This window comes from Podarcis liolepis (assembly GCF_965112155.1).
Source record: "Podarcis liolepis genome assembly, chromosome: 1".
Taxonomy (NCBI): Eukaryota; Metazoa; Chordata; class Lepidosauria; order Squamata; family Lacertidae; genus Podarcis; species Podarcis liolepis.
In genome coordinates this window covers 4,500,689-4,522,280 of record NC_139554.1, presented here as the reverse complement: position 1 = coordinate 4,522,280, position 21,592 = coordinate 4,500,689, and the positions used below count along the sequence as shown (strand labels likewise).

General features: G+C 48.3%; 1 protein-coding gene across 1 annotated transcript in view; it reads right to left on the bottom strand.

Annotated features, from left to right (window-relative positions):
* Positions 1–3,454: 3,454 nt before the first annotated feature.
* Positions 3,455–21,592, bottom strand: part of TXNDC16 (thioredoxin domain containing 16) — a 47,059-nt gene continuing 28,921 nt past the window's right edge. The window contains exons 14-21 of the mRNA XM_083514780.1: positions 20,869–20,928; positions 16,352–16,520; positions 15,689–15,801; positions 12,803–12,887; positions 9,336–9,468; positions 7,506–7,666; positions 6,579–6,772; positions 3,455–5,037 (exon numbers count right to left, since the gene is read on the bottom strand). Of these exons, the coding sequence (XP_083370906.1) occupies positions 4,736–5,037; positions 6,579–6,772; positions 7,506–7,666; positions 9,336–9,468; positions 12,803–12,887; positions 15,689–15,801; positions 16,352–16,520; positions 20,869–20,928 (1,217 nt within the window). The 3' untranslated portion in view covers positions 3,455–4,735. The remainder of the gene's footprint in view (positions 5,038–6,578; positions 6,773–7,505; positions 7,667–9,335; positions 9,469–12,802; positions 12,888–15,688; positions 15,802–16,351; positions 16,521–20,868; positions 20,929–21,592) is intronic.

Below are 21,592 nucleotides of genomic sequence, written 5' to 3'. Positions count from 1 at the left end.
GGACAACACCATTACTGGCCCCAACAACATCACACATACCATCTCGGGACTATTTAATTGCTCATCGTCTAACATTGTGTATGCCATCAAATGCCAACAGTGTCCTTCAGCTCTCTATATTGGACAAACAGGCCAAACCTTACGACAAAGAATAAACGGACATAAATCTGACATCAAGAATCACAAAACAGAGAAACCAGTAGGAGAACACTTCAATCTCCCAGGACATTCTATACAAGATCTCAAAGTAGCTGTTTTACTACAAAGGAATTTCAGAAATAGACTGGAAAGAGAAGCTGCTGAATTGCAACTCATTACCAAACTTAAAACCATGGAGAGACCTGGTCTGAACAGAGACATTGGATTCTTATCTCATTATACATCACTAAGCCATTTTTCACCTTCTCACCCCTTGCCTTTTCCTGTAAGACCTATTGCAGTCGTTAAGAGTCGTCAACAGGCTCATCTCAGCTACCTGCCAATCTCCCATTCCCACCACCCTTCTGAGTAATACCCCTCCCCACCTTCTCACTATATAGAAGGATCTGGCAACTTCTGTTTCAGTGTATCTGAAGAAGTGTGCATGCACACGAAAGCTCATACCAAGAACTTACTTAGTTGGTCTTTAAGGTGCTACTGGAAGGAATTTTTTTATTTTAACAAATGCACTGTTTGCCTACGGCTCCTGCTCACCTGCCCCCAAGCTCTTACAGCCTCCATTCAAGGTGGCATAAAGCATAGCCATATGTATAATGTCGTTGCACAAGATAAAAATTAATGCCTAGTGGACCAGCGTTCCCCATGAGCTCGTAAAAGCTTTCAGGGCCCCTCTTAGCAAGCTCTATTAATCACGAGCGTCACTTTTACAGGTCTGAGCTCCAGCTGGGCCGGATAACAAGAGCTCCATTAAAACCGGCCAACTATCAGACCCATCTGGAAGCCATCATCTTGCATTTGGTCACATGAAGAATGAACGCCAGCCAGAGGTGGCTCTTTTACAAGCTGGCAGAATTGTGAAAGACGCTCTGGCATCAAACCCCTGGGCACCCCCCACGGGGAGGGGATTTTACCCATCAAGCAATTCCGCTCTGCTTCCCCCCCCCCCCGAGCGCTTTCAATAGGGCCTGTTTTCGTCATACAGTCATACCTGGGAAGTCAAACGGAATCCGTTCCGGAAGTCCGTTCGACTTCCAGAACATTTGGAAACCAAGGAGTGGCTTCTGATTGGCTGCAGTAAGCTTCTGCAGCCAATCGGAAGCCGCAGAAGTCACGTCAGGACGTTCAGGTTCCAAAGAACGTTCGCAAACAGGAACAGTCACTTCCGGGCTTGCGGCATCGGGGAGCCAAAATGTCCGAGTACCAAGGCATTCGGGATCCAAGGTATGACTATAAATAATGACTATAAATACCGTATTTTTCGCTCTATAGGACACACTTCCCCCCCTCCAAAAATGAAGGGGAAATGTGTGTGCGTCCCATGGAGCTAATGCAGGCTCCTTGGCTTCAGCGATAGCAACGCGAAGCCTCCGAAGCGCAGAGGGAGAGCTCTCCCCGTGCTCCGGAGGCTTCGCGTTGCTTTCACTGAAGCCACCTGAAGCCCCTAGAGCACAGGGAACGCCCAGTGCGCTCCAGGGGCTTCAGGCGGCTATCCGCAAGCCTTCGGAGCGCAGCAGGAGTTCCCGCTGCGCTCCAAAGGCCTGCGGATAGCCGCCTGAAGCCTGGAGAGTGAGAGGGGTCGGTGCACACCGATCCCTCTTGCTCTCCAGGCTTCGCTTCGCTGGAGAGGCGCTGCAGAGTTTTCCCTCTCTGCGCAGCGCCCCTTCAGCGAAGCAGGAGGAGAAATGGAAGGGGCTCCGTTTCTCTGCCGCTTCGCTGAAGGGGCGCTGAGCAGAGAGAGGGAGAATTTTTTCCCCCCTGTTCTCCCCCTCCTATGGTCCGGTGCGTCCTATAGAGCGAAAAATACGGTAACTACGTTCTGCAACAGGAGCAGCATGCTGCTATTTGGGGGCTGGCAAGGGGACAGGGAAAGCACTGCAAAGGCTGGGTGCTTAATGGGAAGACATAGAACCACCGAGGAAGCAAATCAAGAAGAATGCTCATTGTCGTGTAGCCACTTTGCAAACAAATCTGAACAAATGCCCGATAAAGACTGGATAAAGGTTGCTTCTGGCTGACTTGCTCATTGAGCATTCGTCCTGATTTGTTTGGAGGGAGATTAGATAACATTGGCTATTTAATGAGCGCTCATACTGGCTTGTTTGCAGGGAGGTTAGGGCGAAGTTGCGTCAAAGCAACTGTGATCCCACAGACTTTCCAGCACATTTTTCCACTACAGTCATACCTCGGGTTGAATGTGCTTCAGGTTGAGCGCCTTCGAGTTGTGCTCTGCGGCAACCCGGAAGTAATGGAGCGCGCTACTTCCGGGTTACGTCATGCGCATGCGCGGAAGCGGCAAAACGTGGCCCGCGCACGCGTAGAGGCGCCGTCGCTTGTTACATTCGCTTCAGGATGCAAATGGGGCTCCGGAACGGATCCCATTTGCATCCCGAGGTACCACTGTACTTCCTTTCACACACAAACACACATCTTTTGGAGTATTAGGAAGCTGCCTCAAACTGAATCAGACCAATGGGTCCATCTAGTTCAGTATTGTCTACACTGGCAGGCAGCACCTCTCCAGGGTTTCAGGAAGAGGAATCCTCTCAGCCCCACATGGAGATGTTGAACCTGCTCTGCAACTAAGCTATGGCTGGTACGTTGCACAAGACCTCCCCATCACTTGTGCCACCTCAATTTGCCAGTATGTGATTGAATCCCACCCAAAACAGCAGCCTCCTGGAAGTGTCTACAGTCTAAGCTGTGTGAGGCAGGGACAGCTGAATTGGTAGAGGATGAAACTCTTCATCTCAGGGTCGTGGGTTCGAGCCCACACATCCTGAAGGAGCGTCTCCACCCCCATCGTTCTGCCCGGAAACTGAGGTCCAGCGCCGAGGGCCTTCTGGCGGCTCCCTCCCTGCGAGAAGCCAAGTTACAGGGAACCAGGTAGAGGGCCTTCTCAGTAGTGGCGCCCTCCCTGTGGATCACCCTCCCACCAGATGTCAAAGAGATAAACAAATACCTGACATCTTAAGGGAAGTTTTTAATGTGTGACATATTAGTGTATTTTTGGTCTTTGTGGAAGCCGCCCAGAGTGGCTGGGGAAACTCAGCCAGATGGGCGGGGTACAAATAATAAATTATTATTATTATTATTATTATTATTATTATTATTATTATTAGGCAAAAGATTCCTGCATTGCAGGTGGTTGGTTGCCATTAATTTGATTCTGAATTGATTTTAGAATGTCTTTTAGTTAATTGATTGTGATTTTATGTAAATTGTGTTTCTTTTACTGTTGTTAGCCGCTCTAAGCCCGGCTTCGGCTGGGGAGGGCGGGATATAAATAATTTTCCCCCCTTATTATTATTATTACATGACCCTCGAGGTCCCTTCCAACTCTACAATTCGACGAAAGCTTTGTGCAAGCAAATCAGAATGAGTTATTGAGGAACAGCGCGCCTGGAGGAGCCGTAACTTCTCTCTCACACACACATACACAAACCTTCCAAAACAAGGCTTCTCCTGGCTCCAGAACAAAAGACACCAAGAGTTTACAAATGACTTCTGAAAAAAGGGAAGGACACACAGGCCTCAAGAGATGTCAGCTGTCATCCTTCGGCGAAGAAGACAACACCAAGCTACCACCATTGAGGTCGCCATTTTCCATGTCCAAACATCCCAGAAAATGCTCCTTCACCTGCCCAGAGACTGCAAGGCCACAGCTCAGTGGTGGAACCACGTTTTGGCCACACAAGGGTCAAGGTTACAGCCCTGGTACGGAAAGGACCGAGAGAAGTTTCTGGCCATGCCCTAGGAGAAAAACCAGCAAATTTGAGTAGGGTCTGTGATAGGAATTTTGAGGTCTTAGATATATGGTAATGTTCATAACCGCAGGTACATAGATCAGCACAGGAAGACCGACCTGAAGCCATTTTGATTCCTAAACTGAGCAAACGTTTTCTCTGCAAGGTCAAAGTGGGAAACCTCCCATTGTCTTTTCCTTCACAAATCCTGTCTCAAGGGTATGTCTGTGTTTGAATAGGGTGTGAGCCTGCGACCTGGCCCAGGAACTAAGTATTTATCACTACAAAAGACTGGCCAGGCTACCCAGGCAATCCAGTCAAGTAACCTGCCAGGCAGGAGAAAAACAACAACAGGAGAAAAACAATATTCAAATTTCTGTTTTAGACCGCCTTTTCTGTGATGTAGGTGTGATGTATCTGAGGGGTGGTCTTAGGTTACACCCCTTCTGTGATGTATGTATGATGTTTCTGGGGGTGGTCTTGATCTACAGGGTGGCAATTTCAAAAGTCTTTAGAAGGCCTTGAATGCCATTTTTCTGGGTCCCTCCTCTCTCCTGCAGGTGAGGGGAGTACCCTGTTGCAACAGATCAATAAAGATCAAGCTTACGAGCTGCTTTGCTTCTCAATATTTTCTGGCTGGCCTCTGTTATTCTCTCCTGCCAATAGGGAACTTATGTAAGGACTCTATATGGGCTCTTGGATACCCCATAAGGGGGAAAAGGGCAATTTTTGTTTACAACAGGTCGTAGGCTAGAGCAGGAGTCTGGGGCACAAATGACCCTCCAGGTGGACTACAACTCCATCATCCCCGCTTCTGGAAAATCCAGCGAGTTTCACAGCTCTGCGTGGCGTTTCGCCTGCTTCTCCCTTGCTGACAGACGGGGAGCTGTTCCTCTCAGGTCCCCTCCGGTCGGCTGGTCTTTCTCCAGCTCAGATACGACGGAGTCTTCCGTGGGGTCCTCTCTTGCCGTCCCCGGTGATGCCTTTCCTCTGGGGGGGCCTTCCTCCTCTTCCTTCTGGTAGCTTCCGACGCTCCCCCGGCTGTAGATGGTAAATTCCGGCAGCGAGGGTTCCATCATGCTCAGGAAGTCGTAGGCGGGGAGGCGGGGCTTCCACTCATCACCCGACAGGACGGCTGGGGGCGGGACAGGAAGAGCACATCGAAAAGTCAGGATAGCGCTTACCGTTGTGTTAACAGGTTCTGTTAGCGGAGAAATCTGAGGGCTCCCTTGGACAAAAAACAAGGACACCAGCCAGGAATACCAGAGCAAAACAGCAGCCAGTAGACCTGGTCTTTATTGAAGACTCGTGACAGGACTCCCACCTGCCACAAGGTGGAACAAGATGGAAGCCCCAAACAAAAGAGTCCCCACTCACCACCTACGCCGGCTCCCTCGGCCAATAAAGCGAGATGAGCACCGCAACCTCAGAATCGGCCACGACTGGACCTAATGGTCAGGGGTCCCTTTACCTTTACCTTAGCAACAGGGAGTCAGTAATGGGGATAGTGAGGCAAAAGACCCTGGACCCCAGCACAAATGCATATTGGATAAAGGTGCAAAGCCCTTCTTTCGCACCCTGTGAAACATAAATGCGCAGAGTTTTTAAAAAACTGGCCACCCGCCCGCAACTCCCGAGCCTCCCCCGATCAGTCAAAACAAAGAGGGAAGGGGGCAGAAGATCTGTACTGCCGGACGTCCCTGGTTCCCCTTCAGTAGTGGCGGCAGCAGCAGCAGCAGGAGCCAGCCTGGTAACGCAGTTGGCTCTGGCTGGCTTCAGAAGCTGCTCGCTGCTGTGGCGCCCGCCATTTTTCCTCGCTGGCAAGGAAAAATGGCGTGCGCCACGGCAGCAGGCAGCTCCTGAAGCCAGCCAGAGCTGAGGTTGCCGCTGCCATGTTTCCTGGGGACAGATTTGCAAATCTGGGGACGGAATTTGTCCGGGGACAGATTTGCAAATCCGAGGACTGTCCCTGGGAACCGGGGACGTCTGGTAACCCTATGCTAGAGAGCAGTCTCGCATGATCTCAGAATCCGTTTTAGTAAGCAATGTGACATGTTTGCTAGCAAGAGCAAGACATCTCCACTGGGTGGGTGTTATCATTTTTGTTTTAGAATTAGCAGTAAAAGCATCATTTCAATGATTAGAATTTCCCAGTACGAGCGTAACTTCTCATAAGAGAAGTCAAGTTCTCAGCAATGATGGAGGACTTGTAAGCTTGGGCAAAAGAAATCCCAATGCAGATGGCGTATTTTTTTTGGAGGGGGTGAAATCTCATCGTCAGAAGCACAGACGCAGACCAAAGAAGTCTGCTTCATGCTTTGTGAATTTTCTCCAGATCTCCTTCCGCCTTCGGGTGCCAACGACACTGAACCCCAGCAGGAGGAGAGACCAAGACGTACCGTATTTTTTCGTTCCATAAGACGCACCTAGTTTTTGGAGGAGGAAAACAAGGAAAAAAATATTCTGAATCTCAGAAGCCAGAACAGCAAGAAGGATCGCTGCACAGCGAAAGCAGCAATCCCTCTTGCTGTTCTGGCTTCTGGGATAGCTGCGCAGCCTTCATTCGCTCCATAAGACGCACACACATTTCCCCTTACTTTTTAGGAGGGAAAAAGTGAGTCTTATAGAGCAAAAAATACGGTATTTGGTTAAGAAGGGACAACTTTGCATACTTACTGCTCGGAACTTCTTGGCCGGATTTCAGCTTTTCGATCCAAGCTAAGACGTTCGCTTCAGAAACCGACTGATCTGGAGGAAAGGCAAACACTTGTCCCCCGGAATGGAGGTTGATCCAGAGGAGAAGAGGCAGCGGAGGGAGGGAGCTCCCGAAATAGGCCTTTAGGATTCCTCTTCCTGCAGGGGTGTTTTTGCTGTGATTGGAAAAACCAGGAGATTAAATGATAGCACTTAGCGAGTGGAAAAGTAAACAGCTGCGCTCTAAAGAGGCACTTTAAAAGGACCTAGTCTGAGCTCCCTGTCAGATGCAGATGCCGTTAAACTGATTTCGATACCCCAGAAGCATTTGGGGTTGTTTTAAGGCGCAACCGCAGGCTCTGGATCACGAAGGCCGCAGAAGGCGTTTGCCCTGGATTCTGGGAAACGGCACGCTCTCGTGGTGTAAATGGATTCGTTAAAAACAAAGCAAAATGGAGACTCTACAGCACAGAGAGTCAAATCTAAAAAGCTTTTGGGGGTAAAAGCTTTTAACTCACATGCGGGATAAAAAACAAGCAAATTCTAGCTCAAGAACGAGCCCAGCGACAATATATTATTATTCTTATTGTTATTAAATTTGTATACTGCCCTACACCCGTAGATCTCAGGTCAGTTAAGATAGTAAAATTCATGTTAAATTGCTGTTTTAGGGGTTGTTTTTTAAAGTCTGGAACAGATTAATCTGTTTTGCATTAATTTCTATGGGAAAACGCGCCTTGGTTTTGGAACGCTTTGGTTTTGGAACAGACTTCCGGAATGGATTACGTTTGAGAACCAAGGTACCACTGTACTACACTGAAATGTTGAAATGTTCCTTTGACTGCCCTCGAATCTTCCCAGTACACTTGCCACACCTTCGGAGAATCACTGCCCTGAGACGTTGCTTACAGGTTCATCCAGCAAGGAACGAACTCTTCCCGGTGCTCTTCTGTGGCCAAACGCCTCATTTCTCCTTCCTGGCTTTCAGCCAGGGCCCCATCGCTGAACAGGAGGAGCAAAGGTTTCTCCAGCTGGAAGTACTCTGGGAGGTTGCCCACTGTGATTTCCGGCTGCAACAGGAATCAGTCGGTCAGTTTTATTGCACATAGCCAAAGGCTGCCGCAATGTACACAGAATCATTCAACAATTAACAGAAAATACAGTGGTACCTCGGGTTACATACGCTTCAGGTTACATACACTTCAGGTTACACACTCCGCTAACCCAGAAATAGTATCTCAGGTTAAGAACTTTGCTTCAGGATGAGAACAGAAATTGTGCTCCAGCGGCGCGGCGGCAGCAGGAGGCCCCATTAGCTAAAGTGGTGCTTAAGGTTAAGAACAGTTTCAGGTCAAGAACAGACCTCCGGAACGAATTAAGTACTTAACCCGACGTACCACTGTATACTGAATTGATACAAAAAACTTAAAACATTTATATTATCAGGACATTACCTACTCTAAACAGAGCTATAAAAGTACCTTAATATACAAATTAAGACATTAAACAATAAAATTTATAAGCTAGAATTATCACATGGCCACTAATATATTAAAAAAGAATGCTAATTAATACAAAGTGCAATTATATTCGGAGTTTGGTGATTATCAAAGATCGAATATAGGTTGATGCAGATAGGGTCAAATAAATTGATCTCCTTTACAGTTGGTGGCTATATTGGCTATATAATTTGCTCTAATTTTCCTAGTGGCAGTTGCAAAGAGTGCTACACACCAGGTCACATACTTATCTATGCCTGCGAGGAGATATAAAATCATGTCAGAGGGGTTCTGGCCAGGGGACCTTGTCATTATAGGTGCTAAAAATCGTTCCCTAATGCAAACACGTCGTTTGTTGGTATGCCTCTGTGTTTCCCATTTCTATAAGCAGAGTTTATTGTATTTAAGTGTAACTCTGTAAAAGCTTTCCGAAGTTGTGCAAAAGTCAATTCATTAAAATAAGATGCACCCTGTATTTTTCGCTCTATAAGATGCACCAGACCACAAGACGCACCTAGTTTTTGGAGGAGGAAAACAAGAAAAAATATATTCTGAATCTCAGAAGCCAGAACAGCAAGAGGGATCGCTGCGCAGTGAAAGCAGCAATCCCTCTTGCTGTTCTGGCTTCTGGGATAGCTGCACAGCCTGCATTCGCTCCATAAGACGCACACACATTTCCCCTTACTTGTTAGGAGGGAAAAACTGAGTCTTATAGAGCAAAAAATACGGTAACTTCATTGGCCTCTCTAGGTTTAAAGTACAATGGGGCGCATGTAGATGTGTACATAGAGTTTAGATCGTTTTTAGTTGCCACTGCCCTTATGGTTCGTTTAAAGATATTTTTCTGGGAATATAAGGGAAGTTCTTTTATCTCGGTCATATTTGCCCATCAGTTGGGCAGTGTGATGTACCCAGTTTTTAAGGGGTAATCCATTCGAGAGCTCAATCAGGCATTTTTTGGATAGCCTAGTGTTGTCCATCTGTTGAACTCTAAACCAGTAACAGAAAATTCTTTTATCCGTTTGGCTCTCTAACAGCAGGAATCAGAAAAAAGTGTAGAGTTGGAAAGGACCTAAAAGGTCATCCAGCCTGACCCCGTGCAATGCAAGAATCCCAGGAGAGGGGTGGGCGGGCAGACCGGACAAATATTACAAGGGAAGGAAGGGGTGCCAGATCCGAATCCGGAAAAAGGAGCTCTGCATCTTTAATGCTGAGATCAGAAGCAGAAAAACGTGCTTACAAAGGTTTCCAGTAATGCACGGCGGATAACTTCAACCACGTCTTGCACGCTGAACTTTGAGAGCTGGATAACCGTCCTCGCCTCGGGCCTAGCCAGCAGCAGAGCTGGAAGGGGCGCCTTATATTTATGGGACCTGGGAGGAAAAGACAGAAAGAAACACATTTCAAAAACTCTTTTGAAGATACAGAAGATCACCCGATTAAATTAATCTTAGCCAAATTATCGCACAAGCTTTTTACAGATGGTTTATCAATTTCCGTATTTTTTGCTCTATAGGACGCACCTTGTTTTAGAGGGAGAGAATAAGAAAAATTATCCCCCTCTCTGCTCAGCGCCCCTTCAGCGAAGCGGCAGAAGAAACGGAGCCCCTTCCATTTTTCCTGTCACTTCGCTGAAGGGGCGCTGCGCAGAGAAGGGGAGATTTTTTTTTTCTTGTTCTCCCCCTCTAAAACAAGGTGCGTTCAGTGCGTTCAAGATGCACTCAGTCGCCTTCAGTGATGGCAACCCAAAGCCTCCGGAGTGCAGCAGGAGTTCCCACTATCCTCTGGAGGCTTCAGGTAGCTACCTTGGAAGCCTGGAGAGTGAGAGGGGTCAGTACGCACTGACCCCTCTCACTCTCCAGGCTTCAGTGAAGGCAACCTGAAGCCTCAGGAGCGCGGCGGGAGTTCCCGCTGCGCTCCTGAGCCTTCGAGTTCCTTTCGAACTGCTCTTTGGGGCTGGCGCCAGCCCCAAATAACAGATCAGGGAGCCTTCCCGCTGCTCCCCGAGCTTGTGGGGCTGGCAGTGGGGGGAAGCGCTGCTTTCCCCCACCACCAGCCTCAAAGACCAGGTCGGGGCTGGCGGGGAAGCCCGGGTCGTCGTCCCCCAGCCCCATGGACCACACATTCACTCCATAAGACACACAGGCATTTCCCCTTAGATTTTAAGAGGGGGAAAGTGTGTCTTATGGAGCGAAAAATACAATATATTGGCCGACAGTCAACCACTATAAACAAATGAAACAATATTTTTTCGAAGGAAAAATGCACACATTGTTTAATGGATACCGTCCGCCTTGGTAGCTCAATCGGTACAGCGTGAGACTCTTAATCCCGGGGTTGTGGGTTCGAAACCCGTGTTGGGGTCCTCTCCAACACCACAGTTCTGTGATTCTCTGTCACAGCAAGCATCTCAGAAAAGGTATATATTTTCCCCTTTTTCCAAGGACCTCAGCACAGCCCTCACATTCTCTCTGCCCTCATTTTATCGCCACAACAATCCTGTGAGGTAGGGCAGGTTAGGCTGAGAGATGGCAGCTGCCAGACCTAAACTGCTCTATGAGCTTCGCAGGTGAGTGGGGATCTCTTTTTTGGGAAAGAACAAAACAATACATTTATCCAGTCCTGAGCATCTCCAGGTTAAGGCTGAGAAAGACCCCAGCCTGATATTGTGGAGAGTCACTGCCGCTCAGTGTGGACAGCACTGATTTAGATGGACCAAGGCCCATCTCTGTGCTCCTTTATGCTACTTTAGGGCATGGCATCTCCCAGTAGGGCTAGGATGTGGGGATACCTTTGAAGGTGACCAGGAAACTGCAATTAATCCAGAATGCGGCAGCTAGACTGGTGACTGGGAGCGGCCGCCGGGACCACATGACACTGGTCCTGAGAAATCTGCATTGGCTCCCAGTACGTTTCCAAGCACAATTCAAAGTGTTGGTGTTGACCTTTAAAGCCCTAAACGGCCTCAGCCCAGTATTCCTGAAGGAGCGTCTCCACCCCCATCGTTCTGCCCGGACACTGAGATCCAGCGCCGAGGGCCTTCTGGCGGTTCCCTCATTGCGAGAAGCAAAGCTACAGGGAACCAGGCAGAGGGCCTTCTTGGTAGTGGCGCCCGTTCTGTGGAACGCCCTCCCTTCAGATGTGAAGGAAATAAGCAGCTATCCTATCTTTAAAAGACATCTGAAGGCAGCCCTGTTTAGGGAAGTTTTTAATATTTAGTGCTGTACTGTTTTTAACATTTGATTGGGAGCCGCCCAGAGTGGCTGGGGAGACTCAGCCAGATGGGTGGGGTATAAATAATAAATTATTATAATTATTATTATTGTCAGAGCTGCTTGAAGATCCTAGCTCACAGAGGATCACGCTAGCCAGCGATCATTAAGTAAAAGTCTTTATTGAGTTACAGTTTCCATTCTCACGCTGCTGCGCGCAACTCTACGTCTAGTAGCTAGATCGGCGTAGCTCCGTCTGAGTCTCCGCCCCGTGTGCACCAACTTAATATCCTAGCCCGGCTCCACCTTTTCCGCCTGACTGTCCTCCTCTGGGTCCCTCTACCCCCCGGGGTCTCTTCCTTCCGGGATTCTTCTGACGCTGACCCCCCGGACCCTCCTGTCTCCTTGCGCCGGGCTTTAGGACCTGGCTCCCTCTCCGGGCTGCTTACTGCGTCACCTTCCTCTGCATTTGAACTTGGCGCGCGCGCCCAACCTTCCACTTTCCGCTTAACCGTTTCTTCGCTCCCCGATGGAGGTGTGGCCACTCCTGACTCGTGCCCTCCCTCCTGTGGTGAGCTGCCAGCGCTTGCCCCCTGGCTCCTTTCCTCTTCCCTGCTCTCTGGCGGTGACGCTGGTCCCGATTTCCAACTGCTCTCCTCTGAGTCCCCTCTGGCTCTATCTTCCTGGGGTGCCCCCCTAGACTCCCCCCTTGCCCTGGCCACTGGTGCTCCTTTCTGTGAATCCTCTGATTCACTGGAAAGACTCGGAGATCTCGGGTCGTCGTCATCACTCATCTTTTCTTCTGCCTCCTCCCCTTCGCTCTCTGTTTCCTCCCTTGCCCTTGCCTCTGCTCCTAAACCCCTGACAATTATTATTAATTATTATAGGAGCACCCCCTGGCCTGAAAGCCTGGGGAGCTGCTGCCAGTCAGGGTAGACATTACTGAGCTAGATGGACCATTGGCTTGAATAAGTATAAGGTAGCCTTCCAGCTTCCTGTGTTCCCTTGTCCTAGCTCATCACTCAAATTCAGGGGTGGAGAACCTTTTGGCATTCTGGATGATGCCGCACTCCAACTCCCATCAGCACCAGACAGCATGGCCGACAGAGATGGATGATGGGAGTTGTAGTCCAACAACAACTTCGGATGGGGGCACATGTTTCCTATCTCTGCTCTAACCACTAGGCGGCAGGTTTGCAATGACTGGTCTAGACTTGGGGTCGACAAGGTGAGCCAGATTGCACATGCCCGCGATTTCCGGCGCCTGCACAGACGCGATTTCCGGCATCAAAGAGCGAGTCCCCGTGCAGCGCTGCCCCAGTTTAGCGCAGTGCGCAGGGACTCGCCGAGCGGGTGGCTCGGTTTGGGGGCAGCTCGGGGGCCGGTTAAACGACCCCCGTGGGCTGCTTATGGCCCTTGGGCCTTAAGTTGACGACCCCTGGCTAGACCAAGTGAGTCGCTCAACGAGTTCAGAGCAAGCTAGCAATCTACCTACAGGATCTCTGCATCCTCTTCGTCATAGATTCCTGTTGTGACGTATCCACTGAGGACTCTCCCGGCTCCAAGGAAAGCTTCTCTTGCTGTAAAAACAGATAACCCAGTCTGTAAATCATTGAATCACAGAAGTGTAGGGTTAGAAGGGAACCCAAAGGTCATCCAATCCAGCCCCCGTCCCCCGCAACGCAGGAATGTCAGCTAAATATACAGGAACAAGCAGAAGTTCTTGAAGCACCAAATGGAGAGATCCAGTTCAGAAGATGTTTTTCTCTCCCTGGTATCAGCTAAGCCCCCCTTCCCTTTAGTGCTTTTCTCATTTTTATTTTTTTGCAGATAATTAATTATCAGATTAAATCAAAACAGGTTTGCTGGTGTTTATCCAGCCACCCCGGTTCAATTTCCTGGAGAAAGCTTAATCCAATAGGTTTATCGCTTTGTGGCAAAACGCAGACCTTGCCTCAAGAGACGAAAGCTCCCTGTCTCCCGTCATATATCATGTCAGAACCCAAAGATAAGGCTCAGCACCCTGCAATTAGACAGAGGCCACCTCACAGAGGCTGCTTTTTATTGTCCAATCATTATGATTTGCACTTGCGACGCTATCAGGGCAGTCACACACGATCCTGCTTTCAAATACCGTTTTGGGGCAGACTGCATTCCCATTCAGTTCATGTCCTGCAGCTTCCTGCTGTTATAAGAATTTAAGGTCTTAAATATATAAAATAAATGTACTAGGCAAAAGTATACTTAAATATATAAACCATATGATAATAATAATAATTTATTATTTATACCCCGCCCATCTGGCTGGGCCTTTCCAGCCACTCTGGGCGGCTTCCATAGAAACCAAAAATACACTAAAATATCACACGTTAAAAACTTCCCTGAACAGGGCTGCCTTAAGATGTCTTCTGAATGTCAGGTAGTTGTTTATCGCTTTGACATCTGATGGGAGGGCGTTCCAAAGGGCGGGTGCCACTACCGAGAAGGCCCTCTGCAACTTGGCTTCTCGCAATGAGGGAACCGCCAGAAGGCCCTCGGCGCTGGACTTCAGTGTCCAGGCAGAACGATGGGGGTGGAGACGCTCCTTCAGGTATACTGGGCCGAGGCCGTTTAGGGCTTTAAAGGTCAACACCAGCACTTTGAATTGTGCTCGGAAACGTACTGGGAGCCAATGTAGGTCTTTCAAGACCGGTGTTATGTGGTCTCGGCGGCCGCTCCCAGTCACCAGTCTAGCTGCCGCATTCTGGATTAGTTGTAGTTTCCAAGTCACCTTCAAAGGTAGCCCCACGTAGAGCTCATTGCAGTAGTCCAAGCGGGAGATAACTAGAGCATATGTCTGAAACAGTACAGGAAACAGCCTGAAACCATTTTGACTCTCCCAAATTGACCTCAAATGTTTCTCTGCAAGGAGGAAGGAAATGGGAAATGCCTCCCCATTGTCTCTGCGCTCAGAAATCCTGCCTTAAGGGCACATTTGGGTATGAATAGGGTGAGCCTGTGACCTGGACTCAGCTCAGAATAAGCCCAACACCAACACACTACTATTGCATTGGTGGCAGGCTGCAGAAGGTGGTTAGTATCATATAGGGCAGTGTTCCCAAACTTGGGTCTCCAGCTGTTTTTGGACTACAACTCCCATCATCACCCCTATAAATAAAATAAATAATAATAATTTATTTATGCCCCACCCATCTGGCTGGGCTTCCCCAGCCACTCTGGACGGCTTCCAACAAAATATTAAAATACAAAAGTCTGTTAAACATTAAAAGCTTCCCTAAACAGGGCTGCCTTCAGATGTCTTCTAAAAGTCTGGTAGTTGTTTATTTCCTTGACACCTGGTGGGAGGGCGTTCCACGGGGCGGGCACCACTACCGAGAAGGCCCTCTGCCTGGTTCCCTGTAACTTGGCTTCTCGCAGGGAGGGAACCGCCAGAAGGCCCTCGGAGCTGGACCTCAGTGTCCGGGTAGAACAATGGGGGTGGAAACGCTCCTTCAGGGATACTGGACCGAGGCCATTTAGGGCTTTAAAGGTCAGCACCAACACTTTGAATTGTGCTTGGAAACGTACTGGGAGCCAATGTAGGTCTTTCAAGACTGGTGTTATGTGGTCTCAGTGGCCGTTCCCAGTCACCAGTCTGGCGGCCGCATTCTGGATTAAGCTGCCTCAGGACCAGTGGATTAAGCGAGAAGGACCAGTGGTCAAGGATGATGGGCATTGTAGTCCCAAAACAGTGGTGGGGACCTAAGTTTTGGAAACCCTGTTCTGGAGAATCCCAGAGGGAGGCAACTGACCAGGGCAGCAATTTGTGTCTTGATACCATCTCCATGACACAAATTGCTGGTCAGTCTTGATATCATCTCCATAAGGGATGTGGGTGGCGCTGTGCGTTAAACCACAGAGCCTAGGACTTGCTGATCAAAAGGTCAGTGGTTTGAATCCCCGCGACGGGGTGAGCTCCCGTTGCTCAGTCCCTGCTCCTGCCAACCTAGCAGTTTGAAAGCACGTCAAAGTGCAAGTAGATCAATAGGTACCACTCCGGCGGGAAGGTAAACGGCATTTCCGTGCGCTGCTCTGGTTCACCAGAAGCGGCTTAGTCATGCTGGCCACATGACCCGGAAGCTGTATGCCGGCTCCCTTGGCCAATAAAGCGAGATGAGCGCCGCAACCCCAGAGTCGGTCACGACTGGACCTAATGGTCAGGGGTCCCTTTATCTTTACCTTTACCATCTCCATTCCCCACCGGTCAAAATTAGGATGGCAGAGGGCCTACCTGGCAGGGCTGTTGTGAAGGAAAGCAGGATAAGAAACACGTATAACGGTTTCTACGGGTAAAGGGCAATAGGAAGTATTATTATTTCTGGTAACCAAGGGAGGTGTTTACCTTCACTCATGCTGGAATCAAACAGTCCCAAAACAGAAACTGAAGTTTTGATCCTTAAATAGTCTTCCACCTCTTCGGCCGTGGTCAACTTCACCGGACAGGAGGTTCTGCTTCTGCAGATGTAAGAGAAAACCAGGGGAAATAGTTTCAGGCCTGTCTACAAGGTCTTTTTCGATTCCTTCCTACGCTTAATGTCACTGCCTAAGATTTTGGGTACCCCAAGTCTCACCGCCCGGGGTGGGAAGAAGGGAGATTGGGACCTACTCAATGTGGGACAGATCTGATCCAGTCTGCACTGAAAGGCAAAACCTTCCAGATACAGGACTGCCTTCAGACGTCTTCTAAAAGTGAGATGGTTCTTCATCTCCTCAACATCTGAATGGAGGGCACTCTACAGGGCGGGCGCCACCACCGAGAAGGCCCTCTGTCTGGTTCCCTGTAACTTCACTCTTCGCAGTGAGGGAACCATCAGAATGCCCTCGGAGCTGGACCTCTATGTCCGGGCTGAGCGATGGGGGCAGAGATGACAAAAGACTGCAGAATGCACATTTAAAGCAGAAATCTGTTCTCAGAAGAGGTTCTCCGAATTCTCCAGAATTGCTACCTCAGACCACCCACCTCCCATGTGCACTTTAGAGCCAAACGCACCAGAGGGATACTTACAGCTCAATGAACCTTAGCATCTCCTCGACTCCCCACATCCCAGAGTAGGCCAGCCATCTCCCCGCTTCCACATACATCTTGATGGTCGGAAACTGAGTGACGTTTTGCTGTGCACAGAGGTCTGGCCAGTCCCAGCAGTTGACCCTCGCAAGCGTAATCTCAGGGCTCCCTGTAAAGTATTTAGGAGAGCAAAGCGAAGTGGAAAAGGGTGCACGTTTCATCAGCACCTTTCTAAAAGGCACACACTAAATATACCGTATTTTTCGCTCCATAAGACACACTTTTTTCTTCCTAAAAAGTAAGGGGAAATGTTGGTGCGTCTTATGGAGTGAGTGCGTGGTCCCTGGAGCCAAATTGCCCAGGGCTGAAAAGCAGATCATGCTTCTTCTTCTTTTGAAAGAGGGAAGTGGGTGTTGAAGCAAAGCCGCTGATCGGCAAGTGATCTGGAGGGAGATAAGGGACGCTAGAGATAAAGGAGGCTGCCTGGGAGTGGGGAGGTAACTTGCAAGGAGAGGAGACAGGAAGACTAAAGCAATGAGGAGAGAGATTGGAAGAAAAGGAGGAGCAAAAAACTGCTCCAGCTAAGAAAAAGATATTAAGGCAAACAAGAGGGAAGGGGGTGGTGAAAGGAAGCAGCTGATCGGTAAACGATTGGGAGGGAAATAAGGGACGCTAGTGATAAAGGAGGCTGCCTGGGAGGGGGGAGGTAAAAGCCCATGGATCCTCAGGAGTTTTGCATTGGGTCAACCCAAATTCACTATCAGATCACATAGCTTGTCCATGGCTACAGCCTACACACACAAAAACTACGTATCCACTGTTTCGTGGAGCCGCAATGGCGCAAAAACGTGGTTACAAAGCACGGATCCACATGGATTCTCATGATTTTTGCATTGGGCTACCCCAAACTCACCATCAAATCACATATCATGTCTGTGGCCACAGCATGAGCCACAAAAATCATACATCCACTATTTCGTTCAGAATATTTTTTTTCTTGTTTCCCTCCTCTAAAAACTAGGTGCGTCTTATGGTCAGGTGTGTCTTACGGAACGAAAAATACGGCAATTGTTTTGCAATTGTTATCCTTGGGCAACCCATTGCACCGACCCACTCAAATCCCACAAGGGTGGATTGAGAAGAACTGGGCGTGCTCACCCAGGAGAAGATCGGCAGTTAAGGGGAGATGTGCCAGGAGCTGGAAGTGCTGCCTCATGCCGTGCAGTTAACCTGTGGAACTCCCTCCCACAGGAGGCCACAATGGCCACCAATTTGGACAGCTTTAAAAGGGGACTGGACAAATTCGTTAACTAAGAGGGCTATCGGTGGCTGCTAGCCAGGATGGCTCTACTCTGTCAGAAGCAGCCATACTTCTGAACCCCAGTTGCTGGAGACCACAGGAGGGGGAGAGTTGGTCTTGAGTTCGAATTCTGCTCGCTGTTTCCCCATAGGCATAGGTTGGCCACTTTGAGAATGGGATGCTGGACTAGACGGGCAGGTTACTAGAGAGACAACCTTGTCTCTTATGCACCCAGCCACAGCTTTCCAAACTTTTTAATGTTGGCGACACACTTTTTAGACATGCGTCATTTCACAAGACAGTACAGCGGTGCCCCGCAAGACGAATACCTCGCAAGACGAAAAACGCGCAAGACGAAAGAGTTTTCCATTTTTTGAGTCGTTCCGCAAGACGAATTTCCCTATGGGCTTGCTTCGCAAGACGAAACGTCTTGCGAGTTCTTGCGAGTTTGTTTCCTTTTTCTTGTAGCCGCTAAGCCGTTAATAGCCGCTAAGCCGTTAATAGCCGCTAAGCTGTTAATAGCCGCTAATCCGCTAAGCCGAAGAGACTCGCGGAACGGATTAATTTCGTCTTGCGAGGCACCACTGTAATTCACCTTTACTAGCAAACTAGCTCACGGTTTGGAAAGCTCTGCGCCCAGATTTCTGTGGTCTGCAGGAGTTTAATAGGCTGCTGCCATCTAGCGTCCAGAATATTTCCCTTGCAATCCAGCCTCTGTTGCTTTGAAAGGGGGAGAGGCGAGAGATACTAGTGGCAGCACCACAAGCTCAGAATCAGGCCCTGGCTCCCTGAATCACATGGGAGTCAGACCATTGGGCCCACCTTGTCCACACTAACTGGTAGAGGCTCTCCAAGGTTTTGGGAAGGGATTCTCTCCCTGGCCCACCTTGATGGATCTGGGACTTTCTGCTTGCAAAGGAGATGTACTGAATTATGACCTTTCTTTTTTTAAAAAGATTTTTATCGATACAAGAAGAAAAAAGAAAAAAAAATACCAAATTACACAAAGAATAACCATAGACACATAATTTTCTTAGAAAACAATAAAACATATATTGGTCTTAACACAAAGACCCAACCTCCCGTCTATTTCAGATTTCAATTTCATATTACTCAGTGGCGTAGCGTGGGTTGTCAGCACCCGGGGCAAGGCAAGTAATTTGTGCCCCCTAACCCGTGGATTTGCGCCCCCTAACCCTAACCCCCAGATGTTGCGCCCGGTGCGGCCGGCCCCCCCTGCACCCCCCACGCTACGCCACTGATATTACTTATTGCCAATACACCCTTTTATCATAATTAAACTTATTTTTAATAAATCTAATTTTTTATATCTACCTTGCAACTATTACTGAATGCTGCAACTATTCCTCGAATGCTGCAACAGAATTTAAACTACTATATTTATTTTTCAGATATTCTTTGAAGACCTCCCATTTTGAAATGAATTCCTGTTTTGATTTATTCTTTATTTTTTCTGATAGACCATCTAATTCGGCATATTCTGTCAGCTTTCTGTGACCTTTAACTGGGATGCTGGTCAGAACATGAAGCTCCATGGACATTATTATTAGCCATTACTATTATTTATTTATTTATTTATTATTATTATTATTATTATTATTATTATTATTATTATTATTATTATTATTATTATTACTACTACTACTACTACTACTACTACTACTACTATTTGTATACTGCCCTCCATCTATAGATCTCAGGGAGGTTCGCAACACAAAAATACTCCCTTCTCCAGAAAATAAATGCAAAAACCAGTTATTTTTTTTGTTACTACGGTACGCATTTTGGGTTTTTATAGTGCAAACTGCCTCGTGATCCTCAGGTGAAGGGAGATAATGTTGCTGTTGTTGGCCTCCATCTGTCTCAAGAGACAGTGTCTCGGGGGTGAAGTCAAATTGTTGGAGAAGCACAGCGTCTGCAAAGACTGGTCATTCGTAACTGTTGCGTTAAAGGTAAAGGGACCCCTGACCATTAGGTCCAGTCGTGGCCGACTCTGGGGTTGCGGCGCTCATCTTGCTTTATTGGCCGAGGGAGCCGGCGTACAGCTTCCGGGTCATATGGCCAGCATGAGTAAGCCGCTTCTGGCAAACCAGAGCAGCACACGGAAACACCGTTTACCTTCCCGCCGGAGCGGCACCTATTGATCTACTTGCACTTTGACGTGCTTTCGAACTGCTAGGTTGGCAGGAGCAGGGACTGAGCAACGGGAGCTCACCCCAGCGTGGGGATTCGAACCGCCGACCTTCTGATCGGCAAGTCCTAGGCTCTGTGGTTTAACCCACAGCGCCACCCACTTCCCTAACTGTTGCGTTAGCGGCAACCAAATGACCTCTCTGGGGTGCAAGCCTGGTCAATGTGTATGGAGGTCTTTGGCCGGGGAATTTCCAGTCTGCTGCTACTGGCCATTACAAATACCCAAATCCACTGTCTTCCTGCAACCACCAGGGAATTAATAATAATAATAATTTTAAAAATTATTTATACCCTGCCCTTCCCGGTTCAGAAAACCAGGCTCAGGGCGGCTAACAACAAATTTAAAACACTTAATTGATGCAACAAAAAATAGCATAAAATACAGTATAAAACATGAATAACAATAAATTCAGAATTCAAAAATCAATTTGGGGGGAAATCCATCCAATAAACGTTAGATGATCGCCAGGGCTAGCTGGCTAAATTAGTCCTACTTGGGCCAGGGAGGAGACCAGGAGAGAATTAGCTGTGGGATCCCAGAGCAGGGAATCTTCATAAAAAGGGGAGAGGGAGGGAAGGAAGGGGAATGAAAGATCAGGCTAAGTTCAAATTGAAAGCCAGGCAGAATACCTCTGTCTTACAGGCCCTGCGGAAGGAAGTTAAATCCTGCAGGGCCCTGGTCTCATGGGACAGAGAATGCCACCAGGTCGGAGCCATCACTGAGAAGGCCCTGGCCCTGGGGGAGGATAATCTGACTTCCTTAGGGCCCGGGACCTCTAAACTATGGTTATTCATGGACTTTAAGGTCCTCTGCGGGGCAGACCATTAGAGGCGGTCCTGTAAAAACTGACCTCCTGCCAGCTGGCCTGTTGGCCCGAGACAGTCACCCCACTTGTGTGCCTGAGCAGAAGGCTATAGGGGAAGTCCTATATCACTCTGGGGGGGGGGTATGTGTGTGAGCTGCAATCTGTGTGTCAGTGAAATCGCTAGCTGGCCTCCATACCTTGCAGACGGGCAGCCACTTCGGCGTAGGACTGCATCACGACCAGGGAGACGGCTTCCCCTGAGGCCAAGAGGAAAAAGAAAAACATATCCTGTTATTCCAGGCCCCCAGAAATTCCTCAGCTCTGCTCTGCAGGCAGGCAAAGTTCCATACAAATGAGAAGTCCATACCAAAAGCGTACAGGAATTTTGCAGCCTGGATAAATTGTGCAATTGACTCCAGAAAAACTTTACCAGAAGAAAATAACAAATGCAGACAACTGCTGGAGATGTGGAAGTAAAAATGCGAACTTAGTACATATGATGATTAACTTCCCGGTGATAAGATCATTTCGGTGCGAGGTGAGGATATTTATAGCAAGAGTAATAAAAAGAAATTGTTATTTAGGGGAATTGAATTTAATTCTAAACTATATTCCGGAAACGTGGGAGATTACAAGGGGTAAAAAAAAATGGATGTACCGTGCTATATTAGAAGCAAAAAAACTTATTTTGATGAATTGGAAGAGCCGCAAAAAGATTCAGTTGAGCACATGGATTGATAATATGGACAGATTAGCTACATACGAACGAATTGCATGTCAACGCAAATTAAGGCTGGATAAATATGAAGGCACTGGAAGGAATATTTAAGCGATAAGGCGGATAGTGGTGGGAAGTGGGGGGAGGAGAGAGAGGTGGGAAAATATTGTCAAAAAAGGTGTAGTCATAGGTATATCAGTGTA